The 20,364-nt window shown below is 42.9% G+C and overlaps 8 protein-coding genes across 8 annotated transcripts; 2 read left to right on the top strand and 6 right to left on the bottom strand.

Annotated features, from left to right (window-relative positions):
- Positions 1 to 19: 19 nt before the first annotated feature.
- On the bottom strand, positions 20 to 846 carry BYT42DRAFT_243280 (uncharacterized protein). The gene is made up of 4 exons (XM_051562680.1): positions 767 to 846; positions 504 to 648; positions 388 to 443; positions 20 to 316 (listed from the first exon to the last, which is right to left on the bottom strand). Exons 1-4 carry the CDS (start codon positions 813 to 815, stop codon positions 69 to 71), a joined length of 498 nt encoding a protein of 165 aa, XP_051426495.1. The 5' UTR covers positions 816 to 846; the 3' UTR covers positions 20 to 68.
- A 3,172-nt stretch (positions 847 to 4,018) lies between these two features.
- On the top strand, positions 4,019 to 6,730 carry BYT42DRAFT_560890 (uncharacterized protein). Its single transcript, XM_051567291.1, has 6 exons — positions 4,019 to 4,399; positions 4,515 to 4,543; positions 4,679 to 4,769; positions 4,833 to 5,687; positions 5,785 to 6,459; positions 6,555 to 6,730. The coding sequence occupies exons 1-6, from the start codon at positions 4,070 to 4,072 to the stop codon at positions 6,693 to 6,695; spliced, it is 2,121 nt and encodes a 706-aa protein (XP_051426494.1). The 5' UTR covers positions 4,019 to 4,069; the 3' UTR covers positions 6,696 to 6,730.
- A 223-nt stretch (positions 6,731 to 6,953) lies between these two features.
- Positions 6,954 to 8,338, bottom strand: BYT42DRAFT_491544 (mannosyltransferase putative-domain-containing protein; the record flags this gene model as incomplete). The annotated part of the gene is made up of 6 exons (XM_051564090.1): positions 6,954 to 7,192; positions 7,310 to 7,373; positions 7,456 to 7,587; positions 7,660 to 7,729; positions 7,811 to 7,960; positions 8,097 to 8,338. 6 exons carry the CDS (start codon positions 8,336 to 8,338, stop codon positions 6,954 to 6,956), a joined length of 897 nt encoding a protein of 298 aa, XP_051426493.1.
- Positions 8,339 to 9,971: 1,633 nt separating this feature from the next.
- BYT42DRAFT_560884 (uncharacterized protein) lies at positions 9,972 to 11,317 on the bottom strand. Its single transcript, XM_051567290.1, has 4 exons — positions 11,127 to 11,317; positions 10,700 to 11,043; positions 10,515 to 10,629; positions 9,972 to 10,450 (listed from the first exon to the last, which is right to left on the bottom strand). The coding sequence occupies exons 1-4, from the start codon at positions 11,245 to 11,247 to the stop codon at positions 10,371 to 10,373; spliced, it is 660 nt and encodes a 219-aa protein (XP_051426492.1). The 5' UTR covers positions 11,248 to 11,317; the 3' UTR covers positions 9,972 to 10,370.
- A 535-nt stretch (positions 11,318 to 11,852) lies between these two features.
- BYT42DRAFT_611695 (uncharacterized protein) lies at positions 11,853 to 13,114 on the bottom strand (the record flags this gene model as incomplete). Its single annotated transcript, XM_051571543.1, has 7 exons — positions 11,853 to 11,867; positions 11,931 to 11,995; positions 12,047 to 12,590; positions 12,650 to 12,716; positions 12,776 to 12,840; positions 12,894 to 12,965; positions 13,040 to 13,114. The coding sequence occupies 7 exons, from the start codon at positions 13,112 to 13,114 to the stop codon at positions 11,853 to 11,855; spliced, it is 903 nt and encodes a 300-aa protein (XP_051426491.1).
- A 183-nt stretch (positions 13,115 to 13,297) lies between these two features.
- Positions 13,298 to 15,686, bottom strand: BYT42DRAFT_611694 (FYVE zinc finger-domain-containing protein; the record flags this gene model as incomplete). Its single annotated transcript, XM_051571542.1, has 9 exons — positions 13,298 to 13,757; positions 13,826 to 13,954; positions 14,017 to 14,083; positions 14,145 to 14,257; positions 14,353 to 14,416; positions 14,521 to 14,737; positions 14,814 to 15,057; positions 15,128 to 15,483; positions 15,573 to 15,686. The coding sequence occupies 9 exons, from the start codon at positions 15,684 to 15,686 to the stop codon at positions 13,298 to 13,300; spliced, it is 1,764 nt and encodes a 587-aa protein (XP_051426490.1).
- A 724-nt stretch (positions 15,687 to 16,410) lies between these two features.
- On the top strand, positions 16,411 to 18,582 carry BYT42DRAFT_560872 (uncharacterized protein). The gene is made up of 6 exons (XM_051567289.1): positions 16,411 to 16,617; positions 16,692 to 16,814; positions 16,916 to 16,978; positions 17,104 to 17,183; positions 17,264 to 17,763; positions 17,829 to 18,582. Exons 1-6 carry the CDS (start codon positions 16,455 to 16,457, stop codon positions 18,262 to 18,264), a joined length of 1,365 nt encoding a protein of 454 aa, XP_051426489.1. The 5' UTR covers positions 16,411 to 16,454; the 3' UTR covers positions 18,265 to 18,582.
- Positions 18,583 to 19,355: 773 nt separating this feature from the next.
- On the bottom strand, positions 19,356 to 19,823 carry BYT42DRAFT_491509 (uncharacterized protein; the record flags this gene model as incomplete). Its single annotated transcript, XM_051564085.1, has 1 exon — positions 19,356 to 19,823. A coding segment is annotated over one exon (468 nt), but the record flags the coding sequence as incomplete, so codon positions are not given.
- Positions 19,824 to 20,364: the final 541 nt, after the last annotated feature.

Here is a 20,364-nt window from a genome sequence, read left to right as displayed (position 1 = left end):
AGCTTTTTTTTTAATATGCATCACCCAAAATATGTTGACTAAACTGTTATTTTTTTTTTCAATCCTGTTTATTCTCCCTTGGTTGGTGGCGGTGTGATATCTGGCTGCGGTGCGAGATCCGCCTGCGGTCGATCAGTAAAGGTATCATTATAAGCCTTTTTCGCATGACTGACAAACGCATTGAGATCGTCGCCATTCTTGAGGCTGTCAAAGCACCGCTGGAGGAAAGCGGTCTGTGTACCATCCTGCCATGATCGAACATATTGTCGTGCCATTGTATACCCTCCATTGATAGTCGCTTTTCCTACTGTTTCCGCTACATCCACGCTGTCAATATGTGTGTAATCCATACATCTATAATGTAAATCACCAAAACGCTGATAATACCTTTTTTGCCTGCCTGATAAAGACCTTCCCCAACATCCAGCTCATAGTCTTGCGATCTATAGCTGCTTGATTAACATGGTACGGGCTTTATCGATTTGATCAACCCAAATACCTACTCTTTCCTGAAACTACCACTGGCCGCTTCGGAGACTATATTCATCAGTGAGATCGTGAAACGAAGAATATGAAACGACCAATGATGGGTCAGAGAGATGCGATTACCATTTGTTTTCGGCTCAAAGGAGGAAGATTCTCGGCCGGCTACGAGCGAATAACCTCGTAGAGAATTGTACCAACGATTACTCGCTGCGGCATCCGCCTCATTCTCGAGTTTTCGGCGAAAGCAGAGTTTGGAACAGTCGGCTACATCCTCGGCCGCTTGAATGTTTTTCTTTTGTTTGCACCACTTTACACAGTTCTCCTCCCATTTCGCAATCACAGCGAGTTCGGCATTGGTAGGTGACTCGATGTTCGTCATTGTAGCAGTGAACGGACCACCTGTGTGAATTGCTTCGGTGCGCAATATTTCTTGATTGATCCGGAATCACATGACAATCAAATGGATCAACCAATAACAAACAAAATCATGAATGCACTGCCTAGTCGAATCATTGAATCGGGGCATTTCTTTTTGGTCTCTTATTGAGGCAATGAAGTCGTGATAGTAAAATTCCCAAAAAGCTTTAGTCATGTAATGCATCTCATCCCGAGCGAAAAGAATAGTCAATTTATAGTTGGACTATTACTATTTTTTTTTTTTTTGAACAGATATGAAGATAAGAAACCATTATACAAACGGGTTAATATTTATCAACTCAAAACAAGCGTCAAGAAATAGATACATCACAAAAAAGGTACACACCATTTCGCTTGTCGCAACATTACATATACTTGCTTGTGTGATAATCGTCCATCCAAAGAACAGTACTGGAATTCTTCAGTCAGGCAACAGTGGCCTTCGATTCCTTTGATTTATTTACTTTATCCCCTTTTTCCGTCGAAGCTGACGAACTCTACGATTTGATATGTATCGCTCACACATATATCTGCTGCTTACTGAGACACTGACACTGATCTACCTACCACAATTCACAACCGCTTCATATACTTTACATGCTTTATACGCTTTTATAACATTTTCTTCATGCGTCGGTATTACAAGTCCAGGTCTACATTTGGAATGTCAAAAGTTGCATGTTTTTCAGTAATAAAACAAAGTGGAGTTTGTTCATTGTGATCTTAGTCGCCGACCTTGGTTGAAAAAATAAAATAAAAATAAATAAATAACGAAATTGGTTGCCAAGTGAAAAGTTTGCCTTCGCGGTTAAAGTTTTTGAGTTGCGGGATTCTTCTTGAGTTTCATTTTCCGCAATCTTTAACTCTAAAAGCAAACCACTTTACACAAAACCAACTCACCGAATCAAATGTCACATAAAAATGAAGGCCAGTTTTCGGTTGGACGTTCTGGATATTTTTGGAGCTCCATATACGCACCATCGACAGATTTTGAAGTTAGTATGATGACAATGACTTTTCAAAATAATTTACCTGTCAACATAAATGTGCATCCGTTATTAGCTTGAGATACCAAAGTGCTATACGTGTTATGACGCCTGCCAACAATGAAAGGGAAAATAATGAGGCAAAAAAATGACGGACCGATGGGTGTCACTGGTATTACGATGTCTGGGAGTGCATGATGCACCGAATAGGTTCTGATGGTGTGATAAATATGTTTCGTTACAGTTATAGATAAAAAAAAAAGTTCCAAGGGTGTTATAAAACACTTTTTTTTTCTCTGTATATGTGCGTGGTCTTGTGCTCCATCGGGATCTGAAGGTCCTTTCAAATTTGGATAAGGATTTTTTTGGTGGGGCATGCGACCTTTGAAAACGCAAACTAGCTATAATTTTTTTTTTCATTTCCCATGAATAGAGTTGGGCAAATTATATATCACAGCCAACGACCGACCTTTTTTACTCACTGTCATTCCGTAAAACAGTACATATCATTATGTGTATAAACGGTTCTTTTGTCAGTGGCCAGCGTATGTGATTCCGGCATCTTCAGAAATGCTACTGAACTGTCATGAGACTTGAGAAAAAAAAAACTAGGTGCTGCAGGTGAATGCTGCTATGTTACACGAAGAAAGTCAAGACATCAATCTGTTGCCACCACGGAACGGGGTCTCCGAATCGAGTCTCCATTGTGTCACCCAAAAGAAAAATGATACGGGAACTCCATGGTCACCGGAATTACTTTGGCAACTATCGCAAAACGGAATGAAACAACGACAATCTGTCATGCCATGGAATCCATTTCGAATACGATGCAAAGAAAGAGCGACCATTTATATTGACGGGCATTCTGTAGCATGTCCAAGTTTTGAAAGCCATTGCAGCGGAACACAACAGGAAAAAAAAAACCGAAATGCATGCTGCTTCTGGGTTTACAGCCGTCCCAAGCCTTTGGCTGTTGTTTAATGAAAGAGAATAACACAAGCACACATACACACACACACCAAAAAAAAAAAAAAAAAAGAAAACCCGATGAACAGGATTGGATAAAAAAAAGGGAGAGAAAACTATCTTCCGTTTGTTGCTTCATATACGTTGGTTTTGCTGCAGCTATCTCGGTTACCATTTATGAAAGATCACCCTTTCTTTTTTTTTTTTTTGGGTCGTGCTTTTCCTTGTTTTTCTTTATTTTTCTGTCTCCCCTTTCATTTGTGTGCGTTTCTTCTGTTCCTTTTCTTTTCTAATTTCCCTTGCTTTTTTGACGCCTCACGGCAAATCCCGTTTTCTCTATTTATTAAAATCTACAGACGAGAAACGTCTTGTTTTTTTTTGGCATTTATTTTATTATTTCTTCTAAAAAGTATTTAGACACAGTTGACACGGTAAGCATCATTTTTTTGTTGCTGCCCATTCTCGGGTGGTCATGCTTAGGCCATACCAAATGCAGCATGTCCGTGACAATGAAACTAATGCAATGAGTTGTCGCGCCATGGTCACCATGACACTTACAGAAAGAGTCACTCTGGAAACACCAACCAATATAAAGAGAAAAAAAAAGAAGGCGAAACCGAGATACCGTCGAGACAACTGATATCTTATCTTCTCCTTTTTGGCTTGCTAACGAGAGAATCCTCCTTGTGTGTCTGATTATTACGGATATTTGAAAATGACGGATATGTATGTAATGAAAGCAGTGGTGAAATTGCCTAAAAGTCGGCAAACCATGGTAACGAGTTACAACACCATGTCGGCTGATACTGCATACTACGTTGGTGATTGCTTGGTGTCTGACAAACTGTACCTGGAAGTGGCATCGGCAATCTCCGAAAGTGACATTTTGGATCTGGTGCGAAGTTGTGACCCTGCAGAGTAAGCGTACCACAAGACGAATGGTGGTTGATAAAAATAACCCCGGTTACTGATTCATTCATTCTTTTTTTTTTATTTGTCTCTTCTATTTCATTCCACGTTCTTTCTAGGGTTCAGTTGGATCATGCCGATCCGTCGACTGGCTATATCCGGTTCCCCAGCAAGGAGAAAGGTGAGAGATAGCGCAAAAAATAGAAAAATTGGAGAAGAGGGGACTGAACCCTGATTAACCCTTATTGATCTTTTTTTATTGTTTTTTTTTCTACTTTCCCTTTTGACCTGGCTGTTGCCTTTTTATGACATTTTCCCTATTCTATCGATTTTTTCCATTCGTCATAGCTGATCGGGCCTACACCTTATTCAACGGAGCTTATTTCAGGAACGGTGTACGTTTGCAACTCAGAATCTATCCCTCAGGTCGTCAAGAACCCGAAGCCACTTCAGGTATCCTTCAAGTCCAAAATTTACCATTACACACGACCAATCAATCCCTATATGACCTTTTCCGACCGTACGGTCCCATGAACTTGTGCAAGATTATTGTCGAACAAGGGTCAACCTTCAAGGGCACTGCGCTCATTCAATATTTTCGCGAAGAGGACGCCGACGCCGCAGAAGCAGCTTTGGTAAGAGAACAACAAAAAAAAGGATGATTTTTTTTTTCTATTCAGGCGTCTGTTGAGGGACTGCGGAGATCGTGTTGTTGAATGGAGAGCTGATGCTCCTTATGCCCATCTATAGAATAGTAAGAATGTGCACGGAAACATCATGTGAGTTGCTTTGATTACCGAGACTTTTTTTTCGATTGATCTGTTCCTTTCCTCCACGTTACATCCTTTTTACTTTTTCTCTCTCTCTGATTTCACTCCTTGATCTGTCAACTTATACATGATGCTTGGTGATAGTACCGTATTCCCGTTTGTATCAAGAAAATTACGATCACCACCCACCGCCCCCGACCGCAAAAGTCGCTACTCAGTGGACAGTCCTGGCATGGTATGTACAAAATGCTTAGGCATCATCTACAGTCGCATTAAGCATTCTTTATCACGTTTCAAGGTTCCTTCAACGGATGGTCATCACAGCGGTGGTTCTTCAAGAAGCGAACCGAGCCGAGTGGATTATACCAATTTATACATCAAGAACCTGGATTTGAATGTCAAGAGTTCGGATCTGTTCAATCGCTTCCGAGAATTTGGTCGCATCATCTCTGCTCGAGTAATGAAGAACGCGCAAACAAAGCAGTCCAAAGGATTTGGATTTGTCAGTTTCAGTAAAGCTGAAGAAGCTTACCGGGCTCTACAGAAAATGAACAATCAGTACATCATGTCAAAACCAGTGATGGTGGCCTTCCATGAACCCAAGAAACCACGCAAGGAACAGACCCCTCCTATAGGGAATACCAATTACTTCATGACGAACCCCACTCCTTCAAGACCCGTGTCGGTGTCGCCGCCGTTACCTGGTGGCCATTTTGATACCTATCGTCCACCCAATGGAAATACCAATCGACCGCATTCTCACATGCCTTCCAATGGCATACCGCATCAATCTGCTCCTTCTGCACCGATGAACCATATCAACCACCCACCACATCACCAATCCGTCTATCCTGCACCTCCTTCTTCACATGCTCAGCCGCATCATCCTCACCCACACCAACATCTGCACCAACACCAACACCAACACCAGCATCCACATCCACATCCACATCCGCATCCTCATCCGCACCAAAACCATCATCAGCCTCCTAGTGTCATTCCACAGCAACAACCTCCTGCAGAGTATATACCACCACAGCCTTACCCGACGCCGCCTCAACCGGATCGTCCTTACTCTTATCATCCTTCATTACCTAATAACTCCAGGCCAGGTTATTTTGACTACCATTTTTCGTCCCCGCCTATGGACAAGGTAAGCCTTTTTTTCTTTTGGCGTTAAAACGACATCATCTTGAAGAGAATGATGATCTCGCTTTACAAATGGATTTAAGATGATGACCATGTTTTAGATAAATTATAGCAAACCAGGAAATCATCACGTCGCACCTCGAAGAGATATCTCTGGACTCGCTGGTACCTACGGGCCAATACAGCCTACGACACCATCACTGATAGATCTAGCTTCTGGTGCCTTCATCGACACGCCTCCAAATGGCACGGTAGCAACTCCCGACTACAAACAGAGTCAGGCACGTCCGACGTTTAGGCGCCGCGGATCGTTCGAATCTGTTTCCAGCGTTTTAACGGAAACAAGCAGTAACGTGCAACGACAACGTATGAGGAACGCAGTATTAAAGTCTGGCGAAACCGAGCATGTGAATGACATTGTCGATATGTTGCTGACATTGAAACGAAAAGAACGCTCACTGTGTCTATTCAATCCCGATTTCTTGAGAACAAAGATCCAGTTGGCGAAGAGTGCTTTGGAACTTTTCCAAGATGACATGGACGGTGCTTTGGACACGCCACCCGGCAGTGGTGGAAGCGAAGATAAGAAGAAACTAATGCCCCTTATGTTGATACCGCCTCCACGAGGCTCACGCGCGATTCCCATTGTGGTGCCACCCAAAGAAAAGGATAAGGCCTTGTGCGAAGAGATCGACAACTTTTTGGCATCATTGGAAGGCTTAGCAACCCACGAAAAGAAACAACGGCTAGGCGATCGCCTTTTCCCCCTTGTCAAGGTAAAGTGCCACGCGTAAAAAAATAAAAAAACATATCCTCGCGATGTTTTATCATGTTGATACAATGATTGCTCATTCGATTTAATGCAATGTAGGCCACCGGGGTTCGATACGCACCAAAAATTACGATTCGTCTCCTGGATACCGTGCCATTGAACGAGCTCGCTCATTCCATGTATAACAAAGAGAGTTTAAAAGCTAAAGTAGATGCGGTGGTGGCGTCACTTCAGACGTAAACCTGATGGTAATAAAAAAAAAGAAACAATGAAATTGCAAAAAGTTTTTCTCGAGGTGACCATGAATAGTGAGTAGCGATCCTCAGACAGAATGGGTCTATTTTGCAAAATGTGCTCAGACAAAAGTGAAGATGAGATGAACACTACAACACTATTGTGACAGCGATGCTATCGTTGATTTATATATATATATATATATATACAAGTGGGGTGAAAAAGAAAAAAAAAGTTGGATATATGAGATGAGAAGAAATATAGCTAAGATCGAGTTTCTCCACCAATGCCGCCAAAGGCAAAATAAGCCTCCTGCAAGCCAGGCACGACTTGATCAAACTGTTCCAGGACGCATTCAGGTTCGCCTTCGGGATGAATAAAGTCCATGCACGCTTGTCCATTGTCGGAGATGTAGAATTGCGGCATGAGCCATGTGTTGGCGCGACTCATGGTGTATCGTTTGATGAGCTGCCAAGGCTGTTCCACAGGTTTGCCTTGAATGTCTTGCATAAAGTTATTTTTATCCGTGATTTTTAGCAAATTCGCGTGAACAAAGAGGAGTTGGTCGTCATTGTTACTGTCCACGTAATACTGCAGCATTGAATGGCCGCAAAATCGACCATTGACCATGCTACCGCCCATGCCGAGGAAAGGAGTCACCATATGATAAGGAGCTCCCAGAGCCTAAAGAGAAAAAAAAAAAAAAGCAGATGGGGTCAATCATCTCACATGACGCAGATCGCCCTTTTTTGTTTCGTAAACATACCTTCCACGCATATTTAAAGGTATCTTTATCACCGTTAAGGAACTGAAAGTAGATTTCATGGTGTTGCTGCATGAACCAGGCCAACTGTAGTGGGAGCCAAGCACGACGCTTATCAATGACCATCTGACCAGACTATCATGATGACCAAAAGCAGAAAAATTAAGACAATTTACTCTATTAGGAAGAATGCTAGGATTCTCATACCTCTTGCTCCCATTCATCTTGACAGGGAATATTGAGGATATCAAAGATCTTGTTTTCACCATGCGTTTTCCTACAGAGACAAAGCCATCCCAAAAACGCATCAGTTGACATCATGTTTTGCTTCTTAGGTCTCTTGAATACGACGACTTACCAAAAATCCGGCCAAAACAAGGCACCAGTTGCTTCATAATTGGCTGTACGAAATAGGAAGGATGGATCTTGGGTGGGGATATTATCTGAATCCAGATAGATGATTTCCTGAAATCCGGAGTTGATAATGGCAGCCGCTTTAATCTGAAACCTAGAGGGCCATTGTGAGAAACATTTAGAAAAAGGGAAAATCAGCAGAGGCACACAAAACCCGTCCCGGAGGATGGTGGGGAAGAACAGCGGAAGCACAGGGCAAGAACTCCGAGTGATAAGACTCGAGCACTTACTGTTTTTCAGCGTTTCGCCTTTGTATAACGGGCCGAATTAATTGTGGATCGCCCAGGTCGCGTGTAACAGCACCTGCTTTGTACAGATCTCGAACCATATCTTTGGAAGGCTGTTCATCGTTGAGATGCCATACTTCGGCGGGCAGCGAGCATGAAAGACTTCTCAAAAGCCGAACCGTCGTCAAGGCCCGTACAAAGGTGTCCCTGTTGCCAGCAACCAAGACAATCCCACGCCCTTTCATTGGAATCTCCGAAATTGGCCGGCTTGCTTCCTTTTCCACAAACGATTGCCAATCCTTTCGATAAGCCGCCACCGTCTCGTTACTGAGATGCTGCCAGAAACCGATGTGGGCCCGTGTGTGGTTTGGATCGGTATTGCGTTCGACCGAGTGAGTTTTGCAAGCATCTGGTTTGGGTTCCAATGATACTGTGGCCTCGACTTTATCTGTGTGACTGAAATGCTGTCGCCCTTTGACTATCATGCCGTCTCGACTGGTGGTGATAAAAGTGAAGAATAAAAGAAGCCCGAAAATAATCAGGACCAGCAGATTCACTCGGGATCTTGCTGTGCTGCCCATGCAGGATAAGTACTGAAGGAAAAATAGATATGATATACAAGATGATAAGAAGGAAAAAAAATGAACAACAGATAATGCCAAGAATTCCACCCGCTGAATAAGTCTGAAAAAAAAAAGTTGTAGTGAAAAAGATAAAAAGAAAAGAATAAAAAAAAATGGGATCGCCCAATTTGTGACTTTGGATCGTCATTGGTGGTGACACAATAGTGTGGACACTGAAATTCAGACCGTCTCCAGTTTCGTGATGAAACCCAGTTAGAGAGACCGTTTTCATTCATCGGAAACTGGAGCCGAGGATTGCGCCATATTTGTAACAGTTGACAGCGGAATTTTGCTGTTTGTTATTATGACACTACTGAATGAACAAAGCCATCAAAGAGTGAGAATTGCATTGCGTCGCATAGATGATGTCTTTTGTGAAACCTTCAGCTGCTGAGCAACAAAATTTGCCATTTTTGTCCTGGTTACATTTTTCCATTCATTGCAGCTCCTTTACAAGTCTGGTTGGCTGATTTTTAGCCGCACTATGGATGGATTTACTTCTTTGTCTCAAAGGTCAAAAATCATATCCATGACTTCGACTGTTAATCTAACTGCCAGAGTTTCCAGCTTGATACCTGATACAATAAAGAGTTATTATTGTTACTGTACGTACTGTATAAACAGCAAGCATAATTACAGTCCTATCTTGGTTACGTGACAACGCAAAGGCACCTTCATGGGCGTATGTGTTTAGAGGGAACTTTTTGGGGCCGATTGGATAAACTGCATCATCTTTGACCAAGCATCCAGACTTTCCCCAGTTTTCGAACGTAATGCTTGGCGTCCTAAAGAATTCTTCTGTGTCCTCGTGAAAAGCCATTTTATAAAACAAGGTGCTACTTGTACTTGGATGAATCCATATCCTTGTATCAATTTGTCTACTACATTGAACAATATTACCTCGAACATGCTTCGCTTCCCCTGAGTGCAACCCCTCCATGTGCCTTTTTTAAAAAACATTAACCGCTTCAAATGTCTCGCTTGCGAATTTGGCCATTGTTTTTGTCTTTATGATAAATGGTCGAAAATTTATCTGAATCGTTGTCACAAACCCAATTTCATTTTATTTTGCCGATGGTCATGACTACTATTTCTTGTGCCATCACAATCCATCAGCCATCCGTCCAATAGGGAAAATGGAACCTGATTGTCACCAGAATTCAATCGGTGTCCGTTCGAGAAGGGACATCAGTCAATGATGGATTTTTCCACTTGTTCAATTCACATGTCAGTAAAAAAATGAATACACGTTACGCGACGGATACCGATTGATCAATTTATTTCCAAAATATGAAAGGAAAAATTAACAAGACTCTATACCAGCAGCATGGGTTATTCAAAAAAAAAAAAAAAAAAAAAACTCCTCAAGGAAATCCAACCATGGGTATTGTGTATGTGATGAATTTCCCCCAGAAAATATTCCATGATACTCTCAGTCTCTCTCTCACCCTTGTCAGCTGGTTTGTGGTGGAAAAAGAGAAAGGTTAAAAGTCAAGGCAGAGAAACTCTGAAAAATATACAGCCAAAGAAAAAAAAGAGTAATGAAGCATGTTGAAATAGTGGATGCAGAAGAGGGCGGGGGCGCGCTTTACGTAGCTGCAAGGATGAAGCAGACGATGCAGTAGGGTCATAAGAAATCGCAAGTATGAATGAGTTACAGACTATCGATTCTCTGGAAGGAACGACCTCCTTTAGGTCGCTGATGCAATTTGGGATTATTTTTGGCCAATATATCTGTGGCAATGGATAAGTAAAAAACAACTTCACAGTCGTAGGGGATATTAGGAGAAAAACTTGCCTCTATCCAATTTGGCGTAGTCAATTTCACAATCATGACGATCGGGGTACCGATGTGAATCGCAAAAGATGTACTCGCATCGGCATTTGTTCGCCGCTTGTTTGGCAAGTGGAATCTATCCATACATTGCACACCCCGTCAATACGTCTATGCAGTTCATTTTATTCCATGGTTTCCGCACCAACCTTAACGCGGCATTTGAAACATCGGCCCTTGTTTGTCTGTGCGGGTTTACTATTAGAGGGGAATCCGTCCGTCCCAGTCGATGTCGACGCCGGTGAAGATGCTACCGTGTGTGGTAACGGGGAAGAAACAGGGGATGGCGATCGAGGGTGTTTGCGAGGCAAGATATTATGGGTCGGACTGTGAGAAGGTGCTTGTGATTCATCGTGCGGAGTCGACGTCGTCTTGGAATTTCGGATTATCGGTGCCGTTGCTTCCACATTTTTATCTTGTTCTGTCGATAAGGGTTTACTCGCAGATGAAGGCGATGTGGACGATGTAGTCGTGGATGAAGTTGACCGATGATCTGAATTTACCGAGTGATGCATTTTTTCGGTCAGGAAATGGGAACCAATTACTCTGTCTCGACGTCATTTCGCTGTCGCTTACCTTCCTTGCCCTTGTTTGCCAACTTGTAGCATTGAGAACACATGTTATTATACATGGCATTGCCATAGAATCCACAACCGGCAATGCAAAGCAACGGCACTGTTTTATTATTGTTCTCCATGACCAGAAATGGAAAAGTAAAAAGGAGCACTAAGAAAAAAAAAACCAAGAAGAAGAAAAAGAGAAAAAAGAAAGCAAGTGGAAAAAAGGCGACCCATCCAAAACCCAACACAAAAAAAGCTACGATATCTCCCAAAAAGGCAATCATTTTATCCAATCAAACTACGCCGTAGTCCAACCATCCCATCGTCTTTCCACGCTGCCTCCCGCCCAATGCCTGATGGAAAAATCACTCTTGCTCAAATATCAGTATTCTGCGAAGATAGAAAATCAAGACCCAAATGGTGTGCTATGTTGTGGCACTATGCACTCTGCTTATTCGGGAAGAACCGTCAATTCGAACTTCTTTGACAAATCGAGAAAACAAATCGTCACTTGTTCAATATGTGGGTGTTTATTTGCATTTTACCGACTAATTGTTTGGTAATTGAATCTTCCGCATTTTTACTTTAACATAGTATTACGAAAAAAAAAGAGGTAATGGGACAAGAAAATATTTGTCTTTGCGGTAGGCACGATACCACAGGGATGATGGGGTAAGAAAGCTTGAAAGGGAATCATGTTGGCGGGCTTTATAATACATTTTTGAGTTGATGAATTTCCCGCTTATTGTCGGTTTGCCTAACATTGACCAAAAATCAGTCTGCAATGGCCTGAAGAAATCATCTATTGCAAATAGCTTACTTGGTAGAGTCCAGTGTAATATCCGCAATAATACCATGACATCATCAAATGGGAAAGAGCATCCTCTGGATTCAAGTATGAAATCGTTAGTTCGAGTACTTTATCTAAGGCCTTACCAAGAAGATCCCCGAAGGCGTTGCTAAACTGACCTGAGGTTACTGCGTTGGTCTGTGGATAGTACGAAGCAGACTCCTGTGGGTGATTATATTGAGTAGAACCGGAAGTGCCTGCTGTAGCTGATTGGGCTGGAGGAATGGGTGAAAGAGAATGAGAAGAAGAAGGAGACAGATTGAGCGGAGTCTCCGCAGCAACAGGATGCCGCGGATAATGAAATGATTGATCGCCAAAATAGGCTGTATCATCATAACATGTTGCATAGGAAGTACCTGTTTCTTGGAGAAATTCAACTGATGGCTCAGCTGCTGCAGTTTCTTCATCGTCTTCCCATGCCTCTGGATCATCCGCAACCGTGGCCACCTTTTCATCCGCATCCTCTTCCCCCTGTTCCTCATTTTCTTCATCGTCATTATTATGATCATAGTCAGCCCGCGAAGGAGAAGCATTACCCTCGGGATCCATTGGGTTGGCTGTTACGTCGGCGAGAGTTGGCGTGGCAATAGAATCATTATCGACTTTGGGTTTCTTCTCTCTGTGTTTTGACTACCATAAAATCAGAAATGACGGGAGACATAACCCATCTTTACCACAGAGGTTCTTACCTCGGATTCTGTGATATTTTCGGCTTCGGCTTCAGCTTCGGTTTCGGCTTCAGTAATTTCACTTTTTCTACGGTAAAAGCAACTTAGATCATACTGTAATGCCATCATCAACGGTGTTATTGTTACCTCTTCCTTATGACAGCTGCAGTCAGATTGGATTGCGCGTTTGGATCGCCAGTTTTTCGACATTGCTGCACGATGTTAGTCAAGGGTACAAGCGCACAATAATAGAAACCACAGTTACCTCGTAGTCATTGACAGCCTCCTCCCAGAATTGCGCAAGGTAAACACCGTGGAGAAGGTTCCAATCGTTGTCCTAAGTAAAAAGGTTGAAAACTATTCGTGATGCTAATCTGAGGTTGCGTCATTCCATTGGGCGGCACCACGAACCTGTAACGGGAAGCTAGCATCACTTTCAGTGAGGGAAGTCGCGCCGTTGGTTTGAGAAACGTTAAATGAAGACATCACCACTTATTCAATCAGGAATGGCGAATACCAGAAAAGGGACAACAAAAAAAAAGGCATAGAGAGGTGCTTTTGTCTATCTCGTATTTCAGACCCAGCTTTCCCACTTGTTGTAAGGGTCACGTGTCCTTTTCCGCTATTGAGGCAAAAAAGCTTAATGAACTATACAACCTGAATGAGACTTTATTGCTCCAACTGTAACCGTAGTCGATGTATTTCAGAGCGTAATTCTTCCAGACTGGCTTTCAATGTTTTGGCATCATCATACTTTCGGTTTTGTTTGGCCTCCTGTATGAATCCTTCCACTAATTTGTATTGTTCCACATACGCTTGGTACTGCGCGTGCAATTCTTCAATGTTTGGATTTTCCGTCGGTGTTCGTCCTGTGACTGAACGACGCTTCTTCTTTTCGGGTTTTAATATTCGGGGTAACATCTGAAGCGGAAGCATGTTGCGTTGCAGATACATGTTGGCCGCTGTCGATATATTGGTTTGCAACCGTTTCATGGAAGCCGATGACACTGGCAATGTTCGAATACTTTTGGCCAATGTGTCGTACAGAGCAAAACTGTCAAGTAACGACTTCCGGATTTGAGAAGCAGATCGGTAGGTTTCATGCGTCTGATTCACTATTTTCTCTTGCCTTGTAGAAAAGGAAATACACGTAAGTCAAGGGAGAACAAGAAATCGTCAACTGAACTGGTAGCTTACTCGAGCATCACTATCATATCGTGGAATCTAGGCAATTGTCGTTCTATATTATTACGGGCAATCGATAATTGATGATATAGGTGGAAAATGGGTAAAGTACGCGTGGACTCTTCATGCTTGAGTTTGCGACTAACGCAGCGAGGTAAGGGTACATTTTGAATCATTAGCGGCCAACCATCCATCTCACTTACTGAAAAACGGCACGGTAGCAATCACGGCACGCTCGTGTATCGCCCACAGGGTCTTCATCAAACGAGTCTAGTTCAATCATGAGGTTTCGCTGTCGCAGTTGTCTGTGACGAACCAATTTCATTCTTACCAGAAGCCATGTTTAGAAATAAGGGTATCATTCGTGAACATCGAATATTGCCGCATACAACGCGACCACAAAGACGACAGTGATGTTTACGATTGGTCAATGTAAATTGATTTCTGCAACCGAAAAAAAAATAAAAGAAAAAATTAATAAAACACCAAGGATAAAAAGACCGCACTTTTTTGCGTATCACGATTTGGATGAACCTTACAAACAGAGTGGACATTGCACAACGGATCGGTCATCCTCCCACTTTGTTACAGTTTGTTCGCCATCTAGTGTTCCACACAGGGTCAGTTATCAAGCGGGTCGTGTCATACACATTCTTTCCGGGGCCTCCCATATCGTCCTACTATTTCTCTAACTACCTCATGCTTACCTCGGTACTTAAGTTTCATACTGAGGATACTGCTCCCACTGGAAATGGCGCTTGCTTTGGAAGATCGCACCCCACTGCCTACACTGTCTCTGGAAGACACTGAATCGGCCCGTTCCAGGGTAATACTACTTAACGATGGACTGGCATTTGCAAGACGACTTGTGGATCGACCGGTCTTTGATATTCCCATGTCCGCATTGTAGTGAATATGAGCTAACTGTAAATTGAAATCCAGGCAACGTTAAATATGCCTATCTTATCACCATTTTTTTCTTGCACGACTCATCGTTCACCTTTTCCAACCGTTTTTCTAACCGATTACGTTCCAAGTACACGCGTTCCATCGCCTTTGCGCGACGACTCAGGAATAACGCCGACGCATTTCGCATCGCACCCAGATGTTCCACATAACCTTCTCTGCCGACAAAACATCCTGCACACACTTTTGCCCACGTTCCATGCGCTGGGTCGTGACGGGCTTGGCGATTGAGTTTGATTTCGTATTGCGTGTGAGCGTCGCAGAATAATCGGCCACATCTAGTACCAAATAGCATAAGCATACGCAACATCCTACATACCACTTGCCCCGTTTTCCTGTTCCGCTTACTGTCTGCAATGCTGCCTTCCTGACCCTCCTTTGCCGAGTATTTTGGTGCAACCGTTTAAACTGCAGACATCGTTCCCGGTTTCCGATTGCCAGTGTTCGCGTGTAATAAAATCGCCTTGGCCACCGTCTGAGGCAAAAAACGCGGGGCTGTTATTACCGAGATTCAAATTCTGGAAACTGCTCATCAAGGCAGGATCAATTAACTGTTTCAATGATCGTTCAACAGGACCATTGGAAGGGGATTGTCCCGGTCGCGGACTCGATGATAACGTTGTCTGCACTTTTTTTTGAGCATTCTTCAACCAGGACAACAATGCACCTTTGGTATCTTCTTCATTGTGAGCCACATCCAAGTGCTAGCCAATAGATAATTGTTCATGTGAATAACGGCATGGACGCGGGCCCAACTTTCTCAACTGTAACATATAAAAAAAAAGTACCCTACCTGGTTCAGCAGCTGAAGGGAGGAACAGGGACTGTCACATATAGGACAAACTATGCCATTGACAGGAACATAGTCCTCATAGTTATAAGCAGGCAAAGGACGGCCTGTGGTCATGATGATCCATACAATGGAGAGGGCTTCTTTTTTCTTTTTTCCTTTTTTCTTTTTCCCTTAGCCAAAAAGTTTCGGATTACATGCAATTCCCGAGCGGGGTTTGGAACCGGAATGATCAGTCACTGAACAGGAAGTGGCCATTTTTGCGTGCATGACCCCAACCAAACGCACGCCATGCCCACGCACAAAACTTTAAACTTGTTTTTCAGCGTATAGCAGCTGCCTATATAAAAAAGACATCGTTATTTGTCAAAGTATTTGCTCCAGAAAACACCGGAGACTGGAAGTTGCCGTTATCTGTAGTCAATGGCGATACGCTGGATTCTCAATTTTGGCTGAGATCAAAAAAGAAAAGCGTAAAGTTCCTGGTCGTGTCACGCAGCGGGCTATATGAGGGTATTTATTGTTACAGACACGAATCAGCCAAAAAGAAAAAAAAAAGAGTGTGAGTTTTGTGTTCCCTCTTGAATCCTTGGGTGGGCGAAACAAACTGTTGTTCGAATCCAATGAAAAGATATCTCAGAGGGAAGGTGCACGTTCCAGCGGATCATTGAATTTCCTTTCTAGGTTTTGAAGCGAGCAAGTGGAGGTTGCAACATGAATGGTCGAGCATAGCAACCATATGATGATAGAACAACCCCACTAAAAAAAACCATTATAAGCATCCAATATTAAAACAAACCTTATTCATCTTTTTATTTTTTTTCTTTCTGTAATTTTTTTTTTTTTTTGGACGATCGCTTTATTCCTTACACTTTCGTTGTTTTCATGAGCGACGCCAATGAGCAGCCCTCTTTTTGGCGGATCCAGGACAGCCAAGGTCGTTATCATTGCGACTGGCGGTTAACTACGGTGAATTGTGTGGAAGAGAACGCTTTGCGTTGGATGTACAGTGTCAACGCGGCCGTCTCGGGTGTCGCCACCATCATCGGTAAGGCGCTTATCCATCGCATCGAACGAGACGAAAAAAAAATCATCTCACACCCAATTTCCTTTCATGATAAGCTGCGGCCTTGCTTTATTGGCGATTATACCATAGAAATCAGAAAATCTTTGATTTCCAGACAGGATTCTTGCGTCCCAAACCGATCGAATCCATGGCTTTATTTGGCGTCATCTTTAATTTACGTACGTATCTTCTTTTCCGTATTCTTCTTTTTTTGATTTTTCATTTAAAGTTTTTTTTTTCATGATTTTTTGATAATCCGACTATTGACCCGGTTTCGTAGTCCAAACCATTCATGCCATCATCATGGTTACAGATGTAGCACCAACACCCATCTTTCGTTCAAGTGAGTTTGAATTGCACGTGTTGCCGTCGTCTCTCTTTCCCATTGAATCCAGATAGCTTCTCACTACTCCGCCACGCTCGATCAATTACGGTTGGCTTATAAGGCTATTTTTCATTTCCCTGTAGTATTTTTTGAATTACCATGGCAATTTGGTTTTTGCGCGCTGGCATGCTATTTATTTGGTGTGGCTCATACCTTATCAGATGCAAGTAACCCCGCCCGTCGCTATCGTTCATGTCCACCTTTTTTTTTACTAAGCTATTGCCCTTTCCCATCATCTTACAGAGCAGCAAATTCATTTACAGTGCCTGGATACGATCGCCAATTATTGTCGATACCATCTGTCTTCTCGTTATTACCTTGCCTTTTGTCACTAACAACATATGCTCCGTAGCCGCCGGCGTCTTCGCCGCACGAGGCAATAACGAATTAGCCGAACGATTCACCAATGCTCTGTATGCATTATGGACCCTTTACACGGTCTTCCTAGGCATTTTAATTCTGTACGCAGGACTGCGTTTACTACACCTACTGAACCATAATTTATTGATGCAATCAAATCGCCAACTGAATATCGGCAAAATCAAGACAGGTGCTCTCAAAGTCAGGATCATCATGGCCGCAGGATGCCTGTGTCTGTGGATTTTCGCCATCATCCTGTTACTGTATGCATGCATACGTCTTACCATTTCTCAGAATTACGCATTCAATATGATCATTGCTGTCATATGGAGATTTGACGGCACCTTTGCCACCCTTGTCGTTGAATTTGCCGTCATCCTAAAGTACGTATGAAACAGCATTACAGTTGCATACAAATTTATTCAGGGTTTAAACCCACCTTCAATAGTCCTCGTATGACCGCCAGTCTTGCCCACCTTTCCTTTGGGTCCGAACCATCCAATACTACTGTATTATCGGATTCACGGCAATTCACTCTTGATGACGACAACGCGCGCTCCAAGGAAAGATTCTCGGGGTCACGGAATCCAGGCGATGTCAAAGATACTTGGATACCCGTTTATGCAATGGGTACTGAGGAATATAAACGCAACATGTTGGCGCAAATCACGCGCCCTGAGCCATCCTTCAGTAAGGTGGAGGAAGATCGATTGCAATACGATGCTATGACAAACCAACTCCGCACCTCTCCGCCACATTATCTGAGCTACGAAGATCGCCGCGCCGAAACCAATGAATCCGTCGAGTCATCGCTTTTCGCCGACTCCACCATATCCGCATCTCACTTACTAACCTCCTCTGCGTCATCACGACCAATCATTTAATATATATCCAGAAGCATAACACCTAGCAAAAAAGTCACTTTTTTACTGATTATATTCCACTATTATAATATTCCTTTATCACTATTCCCTGTTTTTACTTTGAAAATTATCTCAAGACACAATTAATGCATCCTGTGTATGATCAAAATATAGTAAAGTAAATGGTGTCCTGAAAAGGCGTAAACAAAAGGTGGCGCAGGCTGACGTCTCTATGAATTTTTAGCCAAACGTTTCGATCTCGTCAAAAAAAAAAAAAATTCGTGGATAAACATTAAAAAGAAGAAAACACTACAGACGAACCTTTGAAAAGAAAAAGAATCACCCGATCTCGGATAGCAATAGAAAAAAGGGAAACTCTCATTCACGTAAGTGACGAAATAGTAAATCCTTCGATGAAAGTAAATTGAAATGACAACGCTGTTATGAATACCGATAATACCGATTCTGGCCAATCAAGTTTATTTACCCTTTTTGGCACCACCTCGCAACAATCGTCGCCTCACCCCTATCGAAATCTTGTGGCGAAAAATGAAGGCCCATGTCGGCCACTTATTACGGTGAAGTAGTTTTTTTCCTTTTGAGTCAAATACTGTAATAGGTACAGTACATATCCTATTTGCAAGTAGTACACGAACGACTTTTACATGCAATTAAAAATTTATACACATGGTTAAAAACCAGCTACTTTCAATATTGGCACAAACATATACGTACAATGAGACTGAGACCCTGGTTTCGTGGAGTAAAACGTAAGCATCCATCGTCACAGCAATATTGAAGAAACGGTTTCAAAAACTAAACTGATACACAGGAACAGCGCAAGATAGGGAAACTTTCCAGCATACAGTAAAATAAAAGAGAATGAGCAAAGTCTGACGCATGTCGCAATTAGGAGTCAACCACAGGCTTTATTGAAAGTCATAGAGTGACTGTAGTGGCATTTTGTTGCTCATGGCATGACATGGCGCAGTTCCTCTTTGCATCGCTTACGCGAAAGATTTTTTTTTTTTTTGTAGGCGCGCAATGTGCGTCGAGTTTTTATTCGTAACCACGTCCTAAGGAGAGGTGGAGGGAATGAGACGAAGAAGAAATCAACTTAAGAGGGCAGGTAGCTGTGATTCAGCGATTCGTCGTGAGATCAATTTGTGGATGCGGTTGATTACCTCTTCAGGATTGAATACAGTGTGATAGAAGATAAAGGCCCAGTGAGCCGACCAAATCCCGTGAAGGATGGCTTCAATGATTACAACACTCTTACAGTTGGGAGGATCGCGAGGGAAATCGAGCTGATAGAGTGCCTTAAGGATCTGCGTTTCGTTGACTGGGAGGAGCAGTAGATCGGGCCATACACTCTCCCACACCACTCGTTTAGGGGGGCATTGGTATAGGAAGTGAACGGGGGTGTCAGTCGAAATAGTGCAGAGAGGGCACTGGTCCGTGAGGTGAACGGTCGGAAGTAGTCGGTGAAGGAACGTGCGACTAGGTAATTTCGAATGCAGGATTCGGTACCACAAGTTGCGGGTGACTGAGGTTAAAGGAATAGACCAGAAGCGGGCCCATAGAAGGGCTTACGCGAAAGAAGTGTGAGGCTTTGAATTTCGCGAGTTTTGTTGCGCGAATCGAGCCAATGAGGTGCATTCGCAGTCAAAACAGGGTCACAATCGAAGATCCCCGAACAATTTTTGAAAAAGATATAAAAAGAGGGCGTTTTTCTTTTTCTTTTTTTCTTTTGTGCGCCAGTTCGGAATCAGGGGCTGCTAGGCTGGTGGTCACTGGTAATGATGAACGCTCCGGTTTTTGGTAAAGCATTCGGGGTATGGCGAAAAATCCGAAAACCATCCTCTAATGATAGGATTGGCCATCCTCTGAAGAAGATTGTTTTCGTTCCCGTCGGCTCTTCCCTTTGGGCGCCTGACTAGTCATCAGCGCGGTCATTGTGGAAGGTATGTCGGTGGGTTTGCTTTTTAATCGCAACAAAGGTAAATGAAAAATAAAAAAGGCTTTTGCCTTTATTATTATTCTTTTCCCAACCCTTTGTGGGTTGAATAATAAAATAAAAAAGTGAGCTTAATGTCCGTGTGGACGAACTATGCCACTTCA

The sequence above is a fragment of the Radiomyces spectabilis genome, assembly GCF_025331425.1.
Source record: "Radiomyces spectabilis strain NRRL 2753 chromosome Unknown BYT42scaffold_3, whole genome shotgun sequence".
Lineage (NCBI taxonomy): Eukaryota > Fungi > Mucoromycota > Mucoromycetes > Mucorales > Radiomycetaceae > Radiomyces > Radiomyces spectabilis.
This window is presented reverse-complemented; position numbering and strand designations above follow the sequence as displayed.

Coding starts and splice junctions, on each gene's coding strand:
- BYT42DRAFT_243280 (XM_051562680.1), bottom strand. CDS start 815: ATGGGAGGAGAACTGTGTAAAGTGGTGCAAACAAAAGAAAAACATTCA. Junction 649..766: donor AACAAAAGAAAAACATTCAA/GCGGCCGAGGAT, acceptor ATTCGCTCGTAG/CCGGCCGAGAATCTTCCTCC. Junction 317..387: donor TTATCAGGCAGGCAAAAAAG/GTATTATCAGCG, acceptor GCGTGGATGTAG/CGGAAACAGTAGGAAAAGCG.
- BYT42DRAFT_560872 (XM_051567289.1), top strand. CDS start 16,455: ATGAGCGACGCCAATGAGCAGCCCTCTTTTTGGCGGATCCAGGACAGC. Junction 16,815..16,915: donor TGGCGTCATCTTTAATTTAC/GTACGTATCTTC, acceptor CCGGTTTCGTAG/TCCAAACCATTCATGCCATC. Junction 17,184..17,263: donor TGGCTCATACCTTATCAGAT/GCAAGTAACCCC, acceptor ATCATCTTACAG/AGCAGCAAATTCATTTACAG.
- BYT42DRAFT_560884 (XM_051567290.1), bottom strand. CDS start 11,247: ATGGAGAACAATAATAAAACAGTGCCGTTGCTTTGCATTGCCGGTTGT. Junction 10,630..10,699: donor GTTTCAAATGCCGCGTTAAG/GTTGGTGCGGAA, acceptor ATGTATGGATAG/ATTCCACTTGCCAAACAAGC. Junction 10,451..10,514: donor CTACGCCAAATTGGATAGAG/GCAAGTTTTTCT, acceptor CCATTGCCACAG/ATATATTGGCCAAAAATAAT.
- BYT42DRAFT_560890 (XM_051567291.1), top strand. CDS start 4,070: ATGACATTTTCCCTATTCTATCGATTTTTTCCATTCGTCATAGCTGAT. Junction 4,400..4,514: donor ACGCCGCAGAAGCAGCTTTG/GTAAGAGAACAA, acceptor GCCCATCTATAG/AATAGTAAGAATGTGCACGG. Junction 6,460..6,554: donor GCCTTTTCCCCCTTGTCAAG/GTAAAGTGCCAC, acceptor AATGCAATGTAG/GCCACCGGGGTTCGATACGC.